General features: G+C 31.7%; 1 protein-coding gene across 1 annotated transcript in view; it reads right to left on the bottom strand.

The window, feature by feature from the left end:
- The window catches only part of LOC118182274 (sodium channel protein 1 brain-like), a 102,524-nt gene extending 85,704 nt beyond the window's left edge, over positions 1-16,820 (bottom strand). Inside the window, exons 1-3 of the mRNA XM_035351596.2 lie at positions 16,722-16,820; positions 11,387-11,573; positions 6,475-6,619 (exon numbers count right to left, since the gene is read on the bottom strand). Coding sequence (XP_035207487.2) covers positions 6,475-6,619; positions 11,387-11,556 — 315 coding nt within the window. The 5' untranslated portion in view covers positions 11,557-11,573; positions 16,722-16,820. The remainder of the gene's footprint in view (positions 1-6,474; positions 6,620-11,386; positions 11,574-16,721) is intronic.
- Positions 16,821-20,512: the final 3,692 nt, after the last annotated feature.

Here is a 20,512-nt window from a genome sequence, read left to right as displayed (position 1 = left end):
TAAACAGTTTCAAGAGGCAGTTACCACAGAACCGCCAGCATGGAATCCCCAAAGTTCTGATTTAAACCAGTCTAGTGGTAATGGAATTTTGCATGTAAGTTTCGGTTCTAATGGGAATAGCACGCTGAAATTACCAAAATTAATGATTGATAAATTTTGGGAAGACCCCAAACAATGGAATGAATTTTGGAATAGTTTTGAAAATTCGATAGATAAAAATGAAGTGCTTTCAAAAATACAAAAATTTGCATACTTAAAAACATTCTTAACGGGACAAGCTTCGAATGTCGAATTAATTCATTGATGAATAAAAATTTCAATTTAGAAGCCGTTAGAAATTTTGCTAACAAAAAGGCTTTATGTAAATTGTATGACGAATTAGAAGTTTTGATTTGTAATTTGGAAGCTTTAGAGGTAACTTTTGGCTCGTATAGGCATTTACTAATTCCAATATTATTAAAATTAATTCCGGACGATTTAGTTTTGGAATTTAATCGGCAAAGAGGATAGAAAGATAAAGTTGAAGTTTTGGAATTAATACAATTTATTAAAAAGGAAATAGAATGAAGGGAAGTTTCAAATCTAGTATTAAATGAAAGGAAAAATCCTGTGTCTTCGCGAGTCGATCAATCAAAATATGAAACTAGGAAATTTGTAAAAAATACACCCCCGGCTGCATTTCATACTGCAGTTAACCGAAAATACAACTTTTGTGATAATTTGCCCGAGTCATTTAAATGCGAAGTGAATGTTTCTGATAAATTAAAGAAACTAAGATCCAAAAACTGCTGCTATCCTTGTTTTAAAAAAATTCATACATCAAAAAAGTGTAGAAATAAAACTAAACGTAATAAATGTGGCAGTATATATCACAATGAATTGATTTCTACTAATAAAACCTCTGTAAACAAAAAGTTGGAACAAGGTTATTCCAAAAATGAAACTGAATCTCTGACATTGAATTCTGAGGAAAGTTCAAAACTTAAAAGTGATTGCTTCTGTTCTTCAATGTGATAATAATAATGACTGTAATGCTAGGGAAATATTATTACAAACTTGTACAGTTTATGCTTGTTCTAAATATAAATCAAAATTAACTACATTAATTCTTGATCAAGGCAGTCACAGATCCTTTATAACGAAAAAAATTGGCCGACTATTTAAAACTTACTACAATCTGTCATGAAAGAATGTTTATTTATTTGGCGCGGTCAAGGCAATGAATCATTCCTATCCAGTTGTTAAAATCGAAATTCAGAATTGGAAACAAAATAACAAAATAAAAATTGAATGTTGTTTCCTGGGCGCCCATCAGTGTGCCAAATAAACAAATTGCGGACTTCATGGAGCATTTGGGGTTGCAGATTGCCGATTGCTCTAGAAAAAATAACACAGATGTTGAGATATTAATTTGCGGGGATGAATTCTGGAATGTAGTTTATTCCGAAAGAATTAAAATATCTGAAGGGCGGTACACAGTCAGTTCTGTGTTTGTTTGGTTGCTGCAGGAATCGAGAAAAATAAAAAGAATAAAATTTGTTCTGAAAATTTAGCAGTAATGACAAACCGCTAAAACAAACAAAATACTTGTGTTGAAAGATTTAAGAGGTTTTTGGGAATTAATGATTCTAATGATTATTCCGACACTGACTGAGAAATAACAGACCAGTCTGAAAGAAATTTGCAGTTTAAAAACGGTAGATATGAGGTAAATTTGCACTGGAAATACAGTCCGAATAGTCTGGGAAATAATTTTAAGGTAGCTAAGAAATGATTCGCAAACCTTCCCAATAATCGAAAGTTCAAGCTTACTTCTAAGTGAAACTCCAGAGATTTTTCAGGAATATAAAAATATAATTGAGAAACAGATATTAGAAGAAATTGTGGAGGAATGTCCGAATAATGATACAAATTTGGGATATTTTACGCCACACCGAGCAGTGATACCCCTAAGGTAAGATGTGTGACGATGCTAGCTCGAGGACGAGGACACGAATTCTTTAAATGACTGCCTTGAATCGGGACCTAATCTAAATCCAAATGTATTAGACATTATGTTAAATTTTCGTAAATTTAAGATAGCGTTTTGTGGAGACGTTAAAAAGCCTTTTTGATGATAGGAATTGAAGAAGGTGATAGGCAATTTCTAAAATTTGTTTGTTTTAATGAAAATAATCACTCTTTTAAGATTATGCAAATGTGTCACATAGCTTTCGGTTTGACTATATCTCCTTTCACTTTGGATGCCACTATAAAATATGACATTCAGAAATACAGTCAAAAGTCGTTAATTCGGACACCCATAATCTGGAATGATCTATAATCCGGACCTCAAAGCTACAAACTTTCTGCGCATGCGTCGCACTGACGCATAGGTGTTTACGCGTGCGCGTAAGACCTTTATGGCTGAGAATATGCGTGTGCGCAAGCGCATAATATGTTTACGTATGCGCGTTTAATGTATAACGGACGGTATAATCTAAGCTAAAATTATCTAATTCAGTTAATGTTGCAGATTGCGTTGTTCCTTAATCTTCGAATTGGATCTGGCATATTATTTTTTGCAGACTGTTAGAGCAATTTTATAAAAGTAAGCTTGAACTTTCGATTATGTCAAATAGAATTTCTGATATATATTTACTAATATGTAAAGGATCTACAAAGCGAAAGTACGTTTTGAAATCCGAAATCTGTTTATCAATTTTACGCTGCTCTGCGGGAGGGGGGGGGGAGAAACGTTGCGGCGCGCAATGAATTGGAAGTTGATCTGTCAGCACTATCCTTATCTTCAGGGCAGATGTTTTTATTTTATTTGGCTTACAATTCCTTACTAAATGTAGTATTTCATCTCGATGTACTCCGTCTTTGATATGATTTAAATCAAGTTCCTCGTCATTATAATTCACTTTCGATAGTGAAGAAAAGTGACAGAGAGGTTATTGAAAACGAAAACATTTCGATTGACAAATTAGTCGGTATTCTCGAAACAGCAATTATAGGACTTGAACAGCGGAACTTTGTAACTAAACAAGAAATTATGTCTGTTTAATAGAATTAAAGAGAAAGTATTATCACATGAAACGAAGCAACTTACATTGAAGGAAATGTTTAATAAAGTAAACAAATAAATATTAAGCTTTTTCTTTTTCTAAATTTTGATACCCTTTAGATCATAATTGTTCTTTATTTCATAAATTACGGTTTCATATTTTTAATTTTGTAATTTTTGCATGCCATCTTACCAGATTTAAACTGACGATCTATAATCTGAAATCGCCGAAGTCCCGACGAGTCCGGATTAACGACTTTTGACTGTATAACGATAAAATGCCGGACAGTTTTGAAATGTTAAATTCTTCTGTCTATGTCGATGACCTATATTTTGGAGCAGGAACGGTTGAAGATGCATATCGTTATCTCTAGATACGGTTAACATATTTAAGGATGCTGGGATAAATTTCAGAAAATTAAGAACTAATTCTAAAGCATTAAATCATTTATGCATCTTAAATGGGATTAAGGAATCAGATAACAAATTAACTAGTGAATCGAAATTTTTAGGCATGATTTGGAATTCCATTGGGGACAATATAAAGTTAAATTTAAAAAATTTAATTGACTTTTTTACTGAAAACGATTTTGCTAAAAAAAAGGGAACTTTTGCAAAGTATCGCCCAAATATATGATTCATTTGGATTTATTGGGCCCTTTGTTATTCAGGCAAAAATTATTATGCAAGAAATCTGGTGTTCCGGTGCTGACTGGGATGAGGTCTTTCCTGCGGAGATTAAGGACAACTTCAACATTTGGCAGGATGAACTTAGTGATTTATCTGAAATATTGATACAGAGAAATTTCTTTGATGATGATCCAATGAATATAAGCCTTCACCTATTTTCGGACGCTAGTCTTAAAGTATATGGGCTCATCGCATATTTCAGAATACTGTACGAGTGATTCAGAAATTAAAACTTCCTTTATCATGTGGAAATGCAGGGTTGTATCTTTAAGATCCATCACGCTTCCTCATTTAGAGTTAATGGGAGCACTCGTTGCTGCTCGAATGTATAAATATTTAAAAAGCTTGTGTGGCGATTTAATTAAGGATGTTTATTTTTGGAACGATTCCAAAATCACCATTACTTGGATTAAAGGTTCGCCAAATAATTGGAAACTATTTATCGCCAATCGTGTTACGGAAATATAGGGTATATGCAACAAAAAATTGTGAAACCACTGCGATGGAAAACAAAATTCTTCAGATTTACTGACTCGAGGAATTAGTGCTCATTGACCAGTTAAGAATGATCTGTGGTGGCATGAGCCACGCTGGTTACGTTTTCCTACTGAAAACTTTCTGAAACAAAAGAAATTACAACCAAATTCAGAATCGTTAGAGTTAAGAAAAAGTATTATTTTGACTTCACCTGTAATTGACAATGAATCCTCAATTATGGATATAGGAAAATTCAGTTCTTCAGGAAAATTGCTTTGAATTACAGCCTATGTATTAAGATTTATTGGGAGACTTCTGAAAAGGTCTACAGAGAATGGACCTTTAAGTGCTTTTGAAATTGAAGCAGCTGAACGTTATGGGATAAAAATTATGCAATAAGAATCATATCAAGTGGAAATAATTAAGTTATCAAATAAAAAATCAATTCTCGATTCTTTTATCTACTCCCTTAATCCAAGGCTTGATAAGGAGGGAATTCTTCGGTTAAAAGGTTGCATTCAATTTGCAGACTGTCATGAAAACATAAAACATCCTATTCTATTACCCTCTAAATGCAAGTTTCCGCATGAAAAGGCATTTCATGCTGGAGTTAATTCAACACTAACTCAGATCAGAGCCAAATATTGGATCACTAAGGGAAGGCAGCATGTTAAGACTATCATCAGCAAATGTGTGATATGCAGACGATATAGTGCTCGTCCTGGGGTACAGGATATCGCTCCGCTTCCTCCAGACAAAATCCAAGAGTCGCCTCCATTTGCTGTGACCGAATTGGGCTTCGCCGGTCCATTTTTTAAGAAAGACAGGCAAGGTAAAGTTTACATGCTGTTGTTAATGTGTGCAGTCACTCATGCCTTACATATAGAGATAGTAACTGATCTCAGAACTGAAAGTTTTTTACTAGCTTTCCGAAGATTTTTAGCTCGCCGAGGACTGTGTACCACCATGTACTTTGATAATGGCAAGACTTTTAAAAGAGCTGACAAAGAACTAAAACATACTTTCAAAACTTTGAGTGACTCATCTGTGAAAGAATTATTTTCTGCTAGAAGCATAAATTGGAAATTTATTATTGAAAGGGGTCCATGGTGGGGAGGGTTTTGGGAGCGTATGGTACGAACCATAAAATCGAGTTTACGCAAAATTATTGGTCAATCATCTCTTATTGTGAAAGAGCTTGAAACAGTGCTCATTGAAATCGAGGCCATGATTAATTGTAGATATTTTACCTACATTATTAGCGATTCCAATGAGCTTTCTCGACTAATGTCCTCTCATTTCCTGGTTGGCAGATGATTACTATCTCTGCCTGCTAGTAAAATAACATCAAAGAATTTGATTGGATCAAGAAATTCAATTATTAAATGATATAAATACTATCAAGATATTTTAAATCATTTTTGGAAGCATTGGAAAATGGAGTATCTTTTTAATCTGAGACCTGCCAATATTTGTCCTCCACATTCAAACACATCTCAGTTTAAAATCAACGATATTGTCTTGATTCATGACGATAAACATCCCAAAAGTCTCTGGACGATAGGTAGAATTTTGGAATTAATGCCAGGCAGAGATGGTGAAATAAGATCTTGCATAATTAAAACATCTACTTGTACCTTAAAAAGGCCAATACACTTGTTATATTATATGGAACCTTGTTTTTGTTTGTATTTTGTATTTTTAGGTTTGATTCTTTTGACTTCGCTGATAGGTATCATTTAATGTTTTGTAAAATTTATGTGCTTATAATTATGTATGTATGCTTGTTATACTTAATCATTTCTCTAGGATTGATTGTCAAAATATTAATTGAATATTCTAGAATATATTATTAAAAGATGAACTCTCCGAGTTCAGGTGGGGAGTGTTGAATAATTTGAAAGGAAAAAAGGCTAGAGGGTGCTGATGCTTGCATTGTTGGAAGAGAATAAAGTTTGTTTATATTGAAGGCGGCGGCCTAAGAAACGCTCTTGAACATAGTGAATTAAAATAATGTTAAAAATGTTAAAATGAGTAAACTACTGAACCACCATCATCCGATTTGGAAACATAAATTATAAAAATATATATATTATATACTTTCTTGGACATGATATATAAAATAATAAATTATTGATTTATCATTTAGCAGCTTTAGTGCAAGTTTTAGGCATGTTAATTACTTAAAATTATATACATATATATAAATGAATCTTTGGATCTCAAGAATTTAATTATCATACAATAATCTTACAAACCTTACGATATACATCATCCCATTCATCTTGTGATACCAAGCGGAAACTATTTAGCAAAGACAAACTAAAAGTATCAAAGCTGGTGTAGTTAAAATTTGGATTTGATCCAATGTCTGGGAGGCATGTATAGCCATCATAACACATTCTGCAATAAAGAATATTTTAAGATAGAATTAAAAATTAAAAAGAATTGTAAAAAATTAATTAATTTACATTATATTTATAATTTTTTAAATAAATGCACAAGTAAAAATGTCGAAATCATTGTAAAAGCATACATAACAACATATATAATGAATGTAACACAAGCAATGAAAAACTTCCAGAATTTTTTCATTATTCATCTACATATTCGGATGAAACCTGTAAGTTTTTGTGTAATATATATATTGAGATGTCCATAGAATATATACACACTTTAATAGATAAAACTCTGTGATATATATTAATATTAAATTTATTCATACATCACAATATGAATTAAGGATAACATATAACTTCTGCAATTATAGAAGATGCTGAAAGTGATAGCCATTAGTGGCTCTACAATAGTGAATTCTTGCTTGAGAAACATTAGCCATGAGAAGTGTTGCCCATATGCTTCAATCCAACTTCCAGAAAAATCCATAGTTAAGATCTGCTGAACTATATATTCATTTATGGTGGACTCTAAAGTGGTGTGCATACATACATACATTCTTTGCCAGAAAAGTTCCAGAACAAAAGTCGTAAAAAATAGAAAATTGTATTTACAAAGTAACAATCCTAGCTGCAATCAAAATAGTCTCCTTTTGTTAACTATACACAACTGCCAACGTTTCTGGAAGTCTTGGAAGCAAGCAGAGAAATCTTCAACTGCAATGCTTGCAAGCTCATTTGTCACAGCCCATTGGATGTCTGCAGTGATCTTGATGAAGCTCTCCCTTCAGTCACCTTTTCACTCACATAAACAAGAAAAAATCACAATAATCTTTGACACAAAAGTGAGATCATGCCTGGCTCTATCCAATGGTTTAGCAGAAATTCTACGTTTTTCCTCTTTTTTGTTCATCTGTTAGTAAGTGAGGGACAAGTCTTGCATTAAGTTTTCATTTCCCTAAATCTTCACGTAAAATCTTATGACACACATCACGATTCAAATTCAATTCGTCTGATATCATACACACAGTTATATGAAGGTCTTCTTGCAATAATTGCCTTACACATTCCACATTTGCATCGGTATGTGCTATAGATAGGCGACCAGCTCTGGGATCATCTTTCACTGAATCTCTGCCTTCAGAAAACCTTTTGTGCATGACTTCTTGAAAGTTCCTCACCTGCATATGCTTGCTTAATCATTTTTGCTGTTTCACTAGGGAGTTTTCCAGAGATTAACGCAGAATTTAATGTTCACTCTTTGCTTAAAATCAGCATCTATTATGTCACCTTAATGAATACGACAACAATCAGAACAGTGTGTTGCTAAGCACAGCCCTACCACCTAGTACATTTGCGTGGAAACATGACCAAGGTCATGTCAAATAAGAGTACATATCAGATAATATAAAAAGAATATTTGTTCCTCTTTAGTACTGCAAACTCAGAAATTTAAAAAAAAAAATTGTCCTGGAACTTTCTGACAAAGGACATACATGCAAACATGTATGTATGTAGTGTGGTACTGTTAAAATTTTAAAAAAGAGAAGTTAAAATGTCTATTAAAAATCTTTAAAGCCATCCCTCCATTCAAGGAATCTATTGTGCCTCCTTCAATGCTTGCAAGAAACTTTCTGTTCATGTCCAGTAAGCAAAATTTTAACCCATTCCTATCAAAATAAAATAAATGAAAGAGACTACACAGAAATATTCCTATCAAAATGAAGCAAATGAAAGAGGCTGCACAGAACTGATTCTGTCTAAACACAGTGAAACCTTCTTAAGAGAATTACTCATGATTAAGGATGCTTTTGCTCTTCAGTAGATGTGGTCCCTTTAAAGCAAGGATCTTTAAATTATGGCCCATGAACACTCTCTATCCAGCTCACCAAAAGGTTTTATAAACACTTTTTATCAAATTTAAAATAAGCAAGGTATCATACATATTAACTATTTTGAACAAAAACAAATTTATAATTGCCTTGCCTATATTACATGCTTTTCATAAAGAACATTGTAAATATTATACAACCATTTCTAAATTTATAATGAGTGAACACCACTCTGTTAAAAATTTGTGATTGCACTTTTTATGAGAATAAAGATTTTTAGTGTTACCTTTACCTACTTTCATAATAGGTTGTTCATCTAGGTTTTCATCTAAATTGTTCAAAGAATAAATGTAGTAAATTGTGCAAAATGTAATAAATGTAGTCATTAAAAATGTACATACATGCAGAAATAGTGTAAGCAAGTTGCCAAGTGAATAGTTGCCAATAGATGGCTCTGTCCAATAGTCATCAGCATTTCTGCAAAAACAAAACGGGTAGAAAAACAATGGCTTCATAAAATAGTAATACAACAGTAAAAAAGCATTTTGTGTGCTTGAGTTTCATATTAGTAAGTCTATTGTCACTGTTTAGCACCTGTTGCAAACAAAATAATGGCAGACAGTGCCAGATGATAAGGCAATCTGTTGTTAGCAGCAAAATTTCAAGAGACAGGCTGCATTTGTAAAGCAAAATCAACTGGTCATTCTTCAGTAGGAGAAGACATAGTTGAGCATATTGAAACCAGCTTTGTGAGAAGCCCTCAAAAATTGACATATCAAGCAGGACAAGAACTGGGAATAGACCAGAAAACTGTGTAAGAGTTCTTAGAAGGCATTTTCAAATGAAACTGTATCATTTGCAGTTGGTGCAATATCTGAAACCTGAAGATCTACCACGTTGATTATCTTTCTGTGAGACACTTCTGATGTGCATGGAGGATGATGGATTTAAAAAAAAAGTTAGTATTCAGTGATGAATCAACTTTTCACATTTCTGGATTAGTAAATAAGCACAACGTGAGAATTTGGGGGTATCGAACAACCACATGCGACAGTACAATACCAACGTGATTCCCCTAAGGTTAATGTGTTTTGTGCAATATCCCATAAAACTATCTATGGTCCATTTCTTTTTTCTGAAGCCACTGTGATGGGAGGAATGTACACAGATATGCTCAAATTACAGCTTTTGTCACATCTACAAGAGGATAAATTGAAAAATTTTTTTTTTGTTTTAATTTGAAGAAAAGTACAGCTGATGGACATTGATTGCTGTGTGAAGCATATGGGGAACATGCTCCAACAATAAAAACATGTGACTAGTAAAGTTTGAAGACCTTGAGTTGGAGGGGTTATTGAACAAAGATTCAAACCAAACTCAAGAGCAGCTTGCGAAAAAATTTGGGAGTGACTCAACAAGGGATTTTAAAGCATCTCAAGGCTCTGCGTATGGCAAAAACAAGAAAATTGGGTTCCATATGAACTCAAGGCCAAGAGCCGTTGAACGCCGTTTTTTCATGTATGAACTACTGCTCCAAAGGCAAAATCGGAAGGGGTTTTTGCATCAAATTGTGACTGGGGCTGAAAAATGGATCTACTATGACAATCCAAAGTGCACAAAATCGTGGGGTAAGCCTGGCCATGCATCAAATTTCAATGGCCAAATCGAATATTGAATGGCAAGAAGCTAATATTGTGCATCTGATGTGTGTGATTATGGCAAAGCCTTGAGAGCTATCTGCCTAAGAGGAGGGATGTGTTCGTGGAGGACTTTCTAAGGCAAACTGGCTCATATACACGTTACACATGGGGAAAACCACGAAAACTCCCATGCAACCAGCCCATTCGCAGGATTCGAACCTCGGAACAAACTACTAGTGTTCAGCAACTTTAGCACTCGCCTGCTGGTAGGATCAGCTTGGAGAGATCTATTATGAGCTACTCCAGCCTTGCGAAACCATCATTGGGGACCGTTACAAACAACAGTTGTTGCAATTGAGCCAAGCATTGATGCTCAAACACTCCCCAAAGACATGAGAAAGTGATCTTTCAGTAAGACAATGCTCGCCCACATGCTGCAAAAGTTGTCAAGGAAACTTTGGAGGCACTTCAATGGGATGTCCTACCTCACCAGCCACATTCATCAGACATTGCTTCTTCCGACTTTCACTTGTTCTGGTCGATGAGTCATGACTTGTCCGAGCAGCACTTTACTTCATACAAAGAAGCCAAAAATTGGGTCGGTTCTTGAACCGCCTCAAAAGGCGAGGAATTTTTTAAATGCAAAATATGTACGCTATCTGAAAGATGGGAGAAGTCTTAGCTAACGAGGGACAATACAATGAATAAAATACATTCTTCCAGTTTCTCTGAATATAGCTTTAAAGTTACCAAAAACACAAAACTTATTTGTGCACCCTAGCATAAAGATTTACCCCAGCATAAAGAGAAAGCCACGGTTGTATTTATTTATTGTTTTCCCCTTCACTGTAAATTTCTTTGCTCCTGATGAAGAGGGATTATACCTGTTTCTCCTCGAAATTGATACAGTCTTGACTAAAATCTGCACGAAAAGCAGGACTGTTGCTTAGTTAATTTTATGACTTTATTACTATTAGATCCAGGGGGGAAAGATTAAAGGAATAATCATAATTTTTGGTTCAATAAGCAATTTTTTGACAAATATTTTGAAGTTTATCATCAGTGTTATTTTATTTACTGAGTTGAGAGGTAGTTAATGTTAAAAAAGGAGAATTTTTGTGCAATTAGCATTTAATAGCACTTATTTCTAATCAGGCTACATATGAACAGATATTTCATACGTAGCTTGATTTGGAAAAAAAAAATGATTAATTGAAATCATTATCCAATTAGTATAATTATAAAAATTTTCAAAAAATTTTTTTAACATGAACTTTATAACGGAACAAAAATTACACTTACTGAGCTCCAGTCGTATTACCACATATTAATGCATGACCATGACCATCAGTTATCCAATTTCTAGGATCATTGATAAAGTCAAAATACGAAATATTCCAATTGCTAAAATCACCAGGCAGATTTTTTACGCATTTATGTAACAGAACTCCCATGAACATCTGGGTGAACATTGAACAAATTACAAATGCTAAAAAAAATACCCCAGAATTTTTTAGAAATCATCTATGAAATACTTTATATAAAGCTAAATGTAGTATCTTACAAAATAAAAATTACAAGAGTTTTATTTTTAAAATACTTAAAAAAGAAAAAGAAAAAAAAAAAAAAAAAAAAAAAAAAAAATACAAGAGTTTTATTTTTAAAATACTTAAAAAAAAAAAAAAAAAAAAAATTGTCTTCATAATTATTTTAGCTTTTTAGCAGCTTTTAAAAATTTTTTATCTATAATTAAAAATAGCTCATGGATACATTTTAACCATTCAAATTAATTAAATTTTATAAATTAAAATATTTTTTCCACTACTTTCAACATTAGACTGCTATATTCTTTGTTATATACATGCAAAGTTTGAACCTGGCAACATGGCATTGTTGTTAATACATGGCTGAGTGTTTAATGCTTTAAATTGCATAATAATGTTAAAGTAATGTAAATGAAATGAATATGCATGATAATAATGACTAGAGTTTTAATAAGATGCTTAAAGTGAAAATAAGAATGGCATAGTTACTTTCAAACTTCTAGCAGTGAACAAGTTATAGCAGCAGCCACATACACATGGAGAACCGTGGATACAATTGCATTAATTAGAGCTTTTTGTACTTCCTTGTACAAAGTAAAGGAAGGATTGTAATCACAAAATTTTTGTGTCTCATATTTCAATGAAAATATCCATTTCAACCACTCTCAAAACCATTTGAATGATGTTTTTACATGACATAAGTACATATAGACAGAAAAAAGGACTGTTTTTGATAAAAAGGATTGTAAAATGGATTTAAAATGGATTCAGAAGAGTTTTTCCCCCTTAACATTTGTATGCATGTATCTCACATAATTCAAGAACGAATAGCCACTGAATGTTGAAATTTTTTATATGGGACTGCTATAACATGTAGTTGTGCACCTCCCTTTTTCGTTGCAATCGGTTGTACCAGTCGTATATAAACATATATATATATATATATATTCACATATATATATTCCAACTCTGTTACCTGGCTTGGTGAGCTTAGTTTTTTATTCTTATCTGTTGTTAAATTGTGCATTTTTTGCTTTATAAGTAATTGAATTATGTGGTTTTTATCCCTTTAGTTAATCTGCATGCAATAGTTGTAGAATTATCAACGATTTAAAAGTGGCAGTTAAGCCTAATGAACTGCTGTTTATTTAGATTTCAAACTCGGTGGAATAACGAATTCAGTTTATGCCCCTTCAATGTCTTTTTGCCAAGTGGGACAAAAAGTAAACTGAGTTTTGTGCATTGAAAAATCTGCTTTCTTGCCACTGGTCAAATTGCTAGTTTTTGAGTAGAAACTCTAATTTTAATTGTAATTTTTTCAATTGCTTTAAGTGTATTTGGTGTTTCATGTTTTTCTGTATTTTACAATTTTTAATGAAGATGTTTTGAGTTTTTATGCGTTTTTGTTTTGCCGCAAAGTGAGAACTGAATTCAATGAAAGAAAAATATATCTCTAATGAAATTTGAGGAAAAAAAGTTTAAATGAAATGCAGCAAAAATTGTGCATAATTTAAAAGGCCACACAAGGAAGTCATGTGGCATCCACATCAGACCTTTTTTTATTTGCAAAGGTTTAATCAGCAAAAGTTCTCTAGGCTCTTTCTACCTCATGTTTAGATTTTTCAAAAACCTTCATAGACAAAAAATACTGGTATGAATCCAAACAGTTTTTTGCTACGTGAAAGCTTCTGGAACAACAATAAAAGCTCAAATATTAATATTGCTATTATGATGAATTCAGTTTACGTAGTTACTGCATAACAATGATATATTTTAGTAGCTTCTGAATCTTACAAACAACCAAAAGAAATATTATAATAGAAAGATTTATTTTTAACAGGTATGTGCAATAATAATTCAGTCTTACTTCGTCTTACACTGACTCAGGGAAAGTGGTAAAATCCCACAAATTAAGAGTATTATAAGAGACTGGATTTTAATGGGTATCACCAATAAAAGACTGTGGAAAATTTTTATATAAGAAGGAAGTCCCTATTAAAAATTTAGAAAAATGCAAAGTAACTGCACAAAATTCAAGTCCAAGCTATGCAATACAAAATGTTGACATCCTGACAAAAATTAACCTCTAGCTTATGAAGGAAAGTTAGTTACAAATATTACAAATAAGGTAATTTAAATTATTTCTCTTCAGACTGAAACTGTGTGAAGTACAGAAAGTGTCATAAAGTAATCATTAAACAGAAATATCACCCAACCAGGATAGTAGTGTCACTGACTGCCGTACCGAAGGGCCCGAGTTCGAATCTCAGAGAAAGCATGGATGTTTGTAAATGTATAATGCATGTGTGGCATGGGGCACTCTGAATATGTGGCGAACCAATAGTCCTTTCAAGAGGTTGGTGGTAGGGGAAGAGGGGTGGGAGACTCTTGGATTTTTTCCACCAAGGTGCTTTCCTTCAAAATTGGGGACAAGACTGAGCAAAGTCGTACTATCACCTGTATGATGCTCAAGTCTATTGCTCATGATAGGTGCAATCTTGCGTTCTTTGCTACGTCGAATTTCACGGCCTTGTTCTAATGTTACTCTCAGTCAAGTGAGATAAGTCACAACAATAACAACAACATAAAGAAAAATTAAATAGATTTATAAAGCTGGTAAAATGCTTATGACAAATGACTGAAATTTCTGAATTTAAAGGTTCAATCAAAAACTTCTACTCAGACCAATGTTTTACCTTTACCTGCTAGTTAAGCAACAGATAAAGATTTGAAATTTGGGGGGAAAAATAGCATAAGAACTCTATGGTAGTTTAAATAGGTCTTTTAGTATTGTAATTTAAATTGTAATGTTCATGATAAATAAACTACAACAGACATTTTGTAGCAGCTCCTAACAAAAAATTTAATCTTTATTAAAAATCAAGCTAATTAAATTTTATTAAATACATGAAATTCAATCTTGCTAAATATATTAATAAAATTGGAATAATTAAAACCGAACAAAAGGGATTTCTGTAAAATAATAAGAAAATCTTCCAAAATGTAGGAAAATTTGAAGGTAAGTGCAATAATAATAGAAAATTGCTCACCACTGTCATCTACTCCTAAACATCAGAACCAATTTTCATCCTAAATTTAAAAACAATTTTCATCCTAAATTTCAGAAAAAATTAAAACAGAATCCCAGAAGTTTGTTACTAAAAATACTCCGATTAATAACTTTTCAGTGTTGGAAAAGAAATTGGATGTTGTAAATTCTTCTTCAATCCAGAAGATCTCAAGAGAGGATAAAAGAAAGATCATGCTTTAAACCCACAGCTGAGGAACTTAGCTTCTAAATTATGCAATAATCTTTGCTCTTCTTGATTTTAAATATAGTTTTTTTCCCTACAGAACTGAATAATAAAAGCAGTAATTTATACATAACCTAAACAAACATCTACACATTAGTACAACTAGGCAAAGGAATTTAAGGAAGTAACAGCGAATGATGGAAGTCTTTCTTGTGATTTTTAAATTTTGATGACTTCAAACAAGAAAAAGTAACAGTCAAAGTTAAAAAATATTTTAAATTTCTAAGTATTACTAAAGTATTAAACCTATTAAGGCAAGTTTAACATTTTTAAATCACACAGTGATAAAACTTATCAGTTTAATGGTAGAAATACTAAAGTTACTTCAAAATGTTCACTGTGGAATGGAGAAAACTAAGGTCATAGCAAGGTAGATGAAGTTTTGATCAATAAATTAGATTAGCAATCATAATGAAACTAAATATAAAAATAGGTATTTAAGTATAGACTTGAAATATAGACTTAGCATTTTTAATACAACTTTTAGTGAACTTTTAATTAAACAAGAGTTTCAAAACTTGCTTATGAAAAAAATGGTATGGATAAAAATTGCTAATAATGGATGTTACTTATTAAAATAGCTACATATAAAGGTTTTGAATAAAATTTCTGAAAAAATAATATAAAAACTTAAAGCTAATTTTTCTACTTATGGTACACTTGAAGTAATTATTTGCCTTTTGCCAGAACAAAAGTGAGTCAGTTTGCAAAAAAGCAGGGTTTTCAAATTTTGCACAGTAGTCCTAGTTATCCGAAATCAAATGGATTTGAGGAGAAAATGATTAGCATAATTAAAAATATTCTTTACAAATCAGGAATTGAGAGAGATCAAATCTGAAAATAACTTTTAAAACACAATATAAACCTTAATGAATGAATGTTTTCCCTATGCAGGTCATCAAGAACAAGTGCCATTGAACACAATAAGCTGTTATTAAGTCAGTTTGAAAAACCAAAAGTAATAAAAAATTTAACTAACAGTTGGATGTTAAGAAGGATATGGTTACATTTTAGTATGATAGGTAGGCTAAAAAAAAAAAAGGAAAAGCAGATTTCCTTGGAGGAACAAATATACTCTCTGAATAATTATTGGAAATCAGTTCAAACTGTAAAAAAGCATAACATTTCTACATCATAACTTCACAAAGACAGGAAATACACTAAGAAGGATTCACATTCTTAGAAAATGTAAAGATTCAACTTATATTAACTGGATTATTTTTTTTAAGTATTATGCTAAAGATTTGTTATATCCAATAAACAGAAGCAACTCATTTCATTTAAATTGTAGTCAGCAAGCATAAAACCATTAAAAAGAAGTAATATGGCAATTCAAGATATATCAGTCAAAACATAAAACAGGATACAAGTATCAAAGTCACTATTTATATGAAAAGTGGTGGAAGAGCTGCAAGGCAATTAATTATCTCAATTAAAGGATTTTATATTATAAAAAACATTTTGCATCCTACTTGAGAGAAATGATATATATTATAGTTGCTGTTAATTGTCACTATATTACATATGTATAATATTTGGATTTGGCAATAAAAGACAGTCAGTATGTAATGTGATATGAGTACAACAATATCTTACAATACATAATGCTCTTAAATATTATAACAATATCAGTGAAGTATTCATGTATGTTAATATTGTATGTATTTGAATTCTACATTTGAAATAAAAACACAGTGCACTTTAAATTCATAAAAACTACTTTTTAAATATCTTTTAAACATAAAAACATGAATTTAAAATGTTTCAAACTATGCTTACTTGCTTTGCAGTGAGTGTGATAGCAATGAGAAAAAGAAACATTATCAGAGCTGCTCCAAGCATTCGCTTTATTGATAACAAAATACCTTCTGCCATTGTTTGAACACCTTAAAGGAAAATATTGAAATAACTAATGAAGCAATGAGATAGCAAATAAAATTTTTCTGATGCTAGATTTTTCTTAATTTTAGATTTAATTCAACATTTGTTTGAATAACTAATAACATTCAGAAGATCTAACAGTACCTTTAAGAGTTTCTCAAACCTAATATAGAAACCTAATTAATTTTTTTTATTACCATTCAACACTTTACAAAACTAATCTCAATTTTCTTTAGATAATGGTTACACTTGCAAAAATAATCTTTCCACACATAGATAGCTATTCTTGGACTACCTTGATGATACTGTCTCATTCCTTATAGGTTCTTCTATTCAAAGAAGCCTTCATTTTTAGGAAAACAAGGCTCTGGAGAACAGAATCTTTTTTGGTTGTGTATATTATCAACAAGTTATGAATCATCTGAAGAAATGTATCAATTATCAGCAATTATTGAAAAGTACTCAATAGTTAAGCTTTCAAAGGGAGAAAAAATACCAGGTTAGCAAAATTATTACTGTTAAATTAAACATACTTTTAGATATTTCCAAATAGTCTAAATAATTTCTTTAGCCATGATAGCATAAAAAAGGTACATAATGGCAATATGTATACGTTTACCTGGAAATCTACTGATCAATTGCAATGCTCTAATACCCCGAAGTGCTTGAACTCCAAATGTTTTATTTAAGTTCATTTCCAAATCTGGCAAACTGCAAAAATGGATAGGAGGGAAAAAAGAAATAGATTAATAACATAGCATTTACAGATGTTTTCTTTAATGTTATGAAAAAATAGACAGTTAGGAATAATTATTTGATCATAATTAATAATTTGAAACAGTTCAAAATTATTTACTACAAAGTTTTAAAATTATGAAAAGACATCCAAAGTCAGTGCTTAAATTGCGCCGGAGCCCGGCTCCGGTACTTCTCTATTTTTAAGGTAAATTACAATTTTAGCCGAAGTGCAATGAAGCCCTAAATAAGATGAGCTCGGGTACTTCTTTTTATAAAACTGAACCACAATCTAAAGGAAAAAAAAAAAAAAAAAATTAGAATTCCTAACGTTTTAGTTTAACAATAAGCAGACTTTGCAATACTCTATTTCCCGAAAAATATGAACTCATGAGAACATGAGACGTTCAAGTAAAGTCCCCTCACTCACATGCGGAAACCTTTCCCTTTAAGAAGGGCAATAAATTTGGGAGAGTTTGTTTAGGAACACATAAATTTCTCGCCATGCCATCGCATCTAGTGTATTGTTATTAATGCTTACAGTTACTTATCCTCGCAGGAATGAAAATTTGTGTTCTGAAATATGCGTTAAGTGACAGCGAGTACAGTAAGAGTGAAATACTGAGATAAACTACTTAAGCATGTCTTATACATCGTCTTCCCACAGTATCCACTCATGGGGGGGGAGAAAGCATAACCAGCAACTTTACATTCATCCTTAGGAGTCAGATTCAGGACTCCTTTTACCCGACGCACATCTGCTTGATGGCTATAATTATATCAGCAGAGAGTCGCAGTCAAAGAGAACGTTCTCTCTCACCAAGATTCCCCTCATTTTTTGTTTCCACCCACTCATACCCTCATTCTGTTTCGCCCTAGAATTTTCATCAGCTATACTTTAAGTATATTTAATTTTTGTGATGATAAAAGAACTCCCCACCCCCCAACGATAAGAGCTTAAATCGGGTCAGAGCCCGCCGGATATCGGCTCCGGTGCTTCTTAATTTTTGTAATAAATCATAATTCTAGCCAGAACACACCGGAGCCCTGAATAAGAAGACTGCAGCACTTCTTTTATGTAACTGAATAGCAATTTCTCTAGAAATTTTATCTCGAAAATTTTATTTTAACAATAAAATTATATTAAAAATCGCTTATTAAATTTCAATTTATCTCTTTACATTTTATTTAATTTTAATTATTTAATTCCTTCAATCTTTAATTATTTCAATAAATAATAATTAATTATCTAATGATTATCAATTAAATTACAATTAAGTAATTATCTAATAATTATCATTTAAATTACAATTAAGTAATTATCTAATAATTATCATTCAAATTACAATTAAACAGTAATTTTCTAATAATTATCAATTAAATTACAATTAATTATTGATTAAATAATAATTTATAAACATTAATTAATTAGCTATTAATTAATTTTATAATAATTAACTATTTAATTAAAAAATTATTAATGAGTTAAATAGACATTTTATTTATTTATTTACTCTTCCTCTTTGCTAACGGTCTTCCATAGGGCTCCGACACTTCTAATTTTAGAAATTAAGTCCTGTCCAAAGTTGATAACAATGTAATAATGGGATTTTTAGATTATGTATCAATATAACATAAATACATGAATAAACTGAAAAAAAAATGAATGCATTAAATATTTAAGGATGACTAGATAATTATCATAATAATAATTGTAATAAACTTATAATAATAGTCAAACACTATATAGTTTAAAAAATACTCAAAGGTGACTCAGTAATTCTACTTGAGCTTCAAAATCAAATTCTCAGCAGCGAATATAACACAAAGCCAAACAGATTACAACTATTACAGTTGGCAAGAAACTATCACATAGTGTGCACGCAAAGCCAGGAATACGTTCTGTTTTAAAACTCCAAAAAACTCAGCTGAAATAGTCCTACCTCATTTGTATTCTGGTGAGGAATACTGAAAGGACAAGTTAAAGTACAGATCCAAATCTGTACTTTAACTTGTCCTTTCAGTTACTTTAAAAAGAATAACCTTATGAAGTAGTAACAAAATGTTTTCAACTATCTAAGCACAATTAAGGAAGGAATTATGTAATAAACAAAAATATGACAAAGACCAATTTCTTTTCATTCTACAGTACAAAGTCCGAAATCTGGACATCCATTATCTGGAAGGATCTAAAATCCGGACCTCAAAGCCACAAACATTTTTTTTTTTTTTTTGTATGTTTTTGTTTTTATGCATGCGCATTTGATTTTTCCTTCCATAATAAAACGTGGAGATTTTCACTTAAAAATTACGATTCTTAATTTCATTTAGGCACTAAATAAAATACCTCGTTATGGAAAAACAATCATATAAGCATAAATTTATGAGATTAATAATTTGGTTCCATAGCTGTCTGCTTGGCATACATCTCAAACCGAAACATTCACCTATTTTACATCTCTGATGCCAACCTGGCGAGTCATTATTTATTATATTTTGCTTTCATCACCGCATGTTTATCAATACATGACAGGTTCAGTAATAACTCATGCAGTGATGTCTAAACATTTTTTTATATATTAGTAATTGAATAACAAGAGTATGGCAACCTTTTATGCTAACATTACGTTTGGAGGTGATTATAGAATTTTAAATGCTCTAAGAAATGTTAACAAGGAAAAATTCAACAAAAATTTCTTTTCATATGCTAAAAATATATTTTGTTACTGAAACTCATGGGCCAAAAGATTACATTTAGTGCTATTTTAATTAAGAATAACTGATATGTTATTCACCATGAACCTAGAAGCGGCGGCAGAATATGTCGGCACCGAACGGCTGTGAATTTAGCAAAGACAAAATTTTTGGAATTTGGGGAAGCACCAAGCATTAAGGGATGAGAAGTTTTCTACAATGCAAACTTTTCATAATCAGAAAACATTCACAATCTCAAG

Source organism: Stegodyphus dumicola, chromosome 8 (assembly GCF_044657685.1).
Source record: "Stegodyphus dumicola isolate Sdum_Otavi_A_Nest chromosome 8, ASM4465768v1".
Lineage (NCBI taxonomy): Eukaryota > Metazoa > Arthropoda > Arachnida > Araneae > Eresidae > Stegodyphus > Stegodyphus dumicola.
The sequence above is the reverse complement of the archived record's forward strand: the minus strand, read 5'-3'. Positions and strand labels throughout refer to the sequence as shown.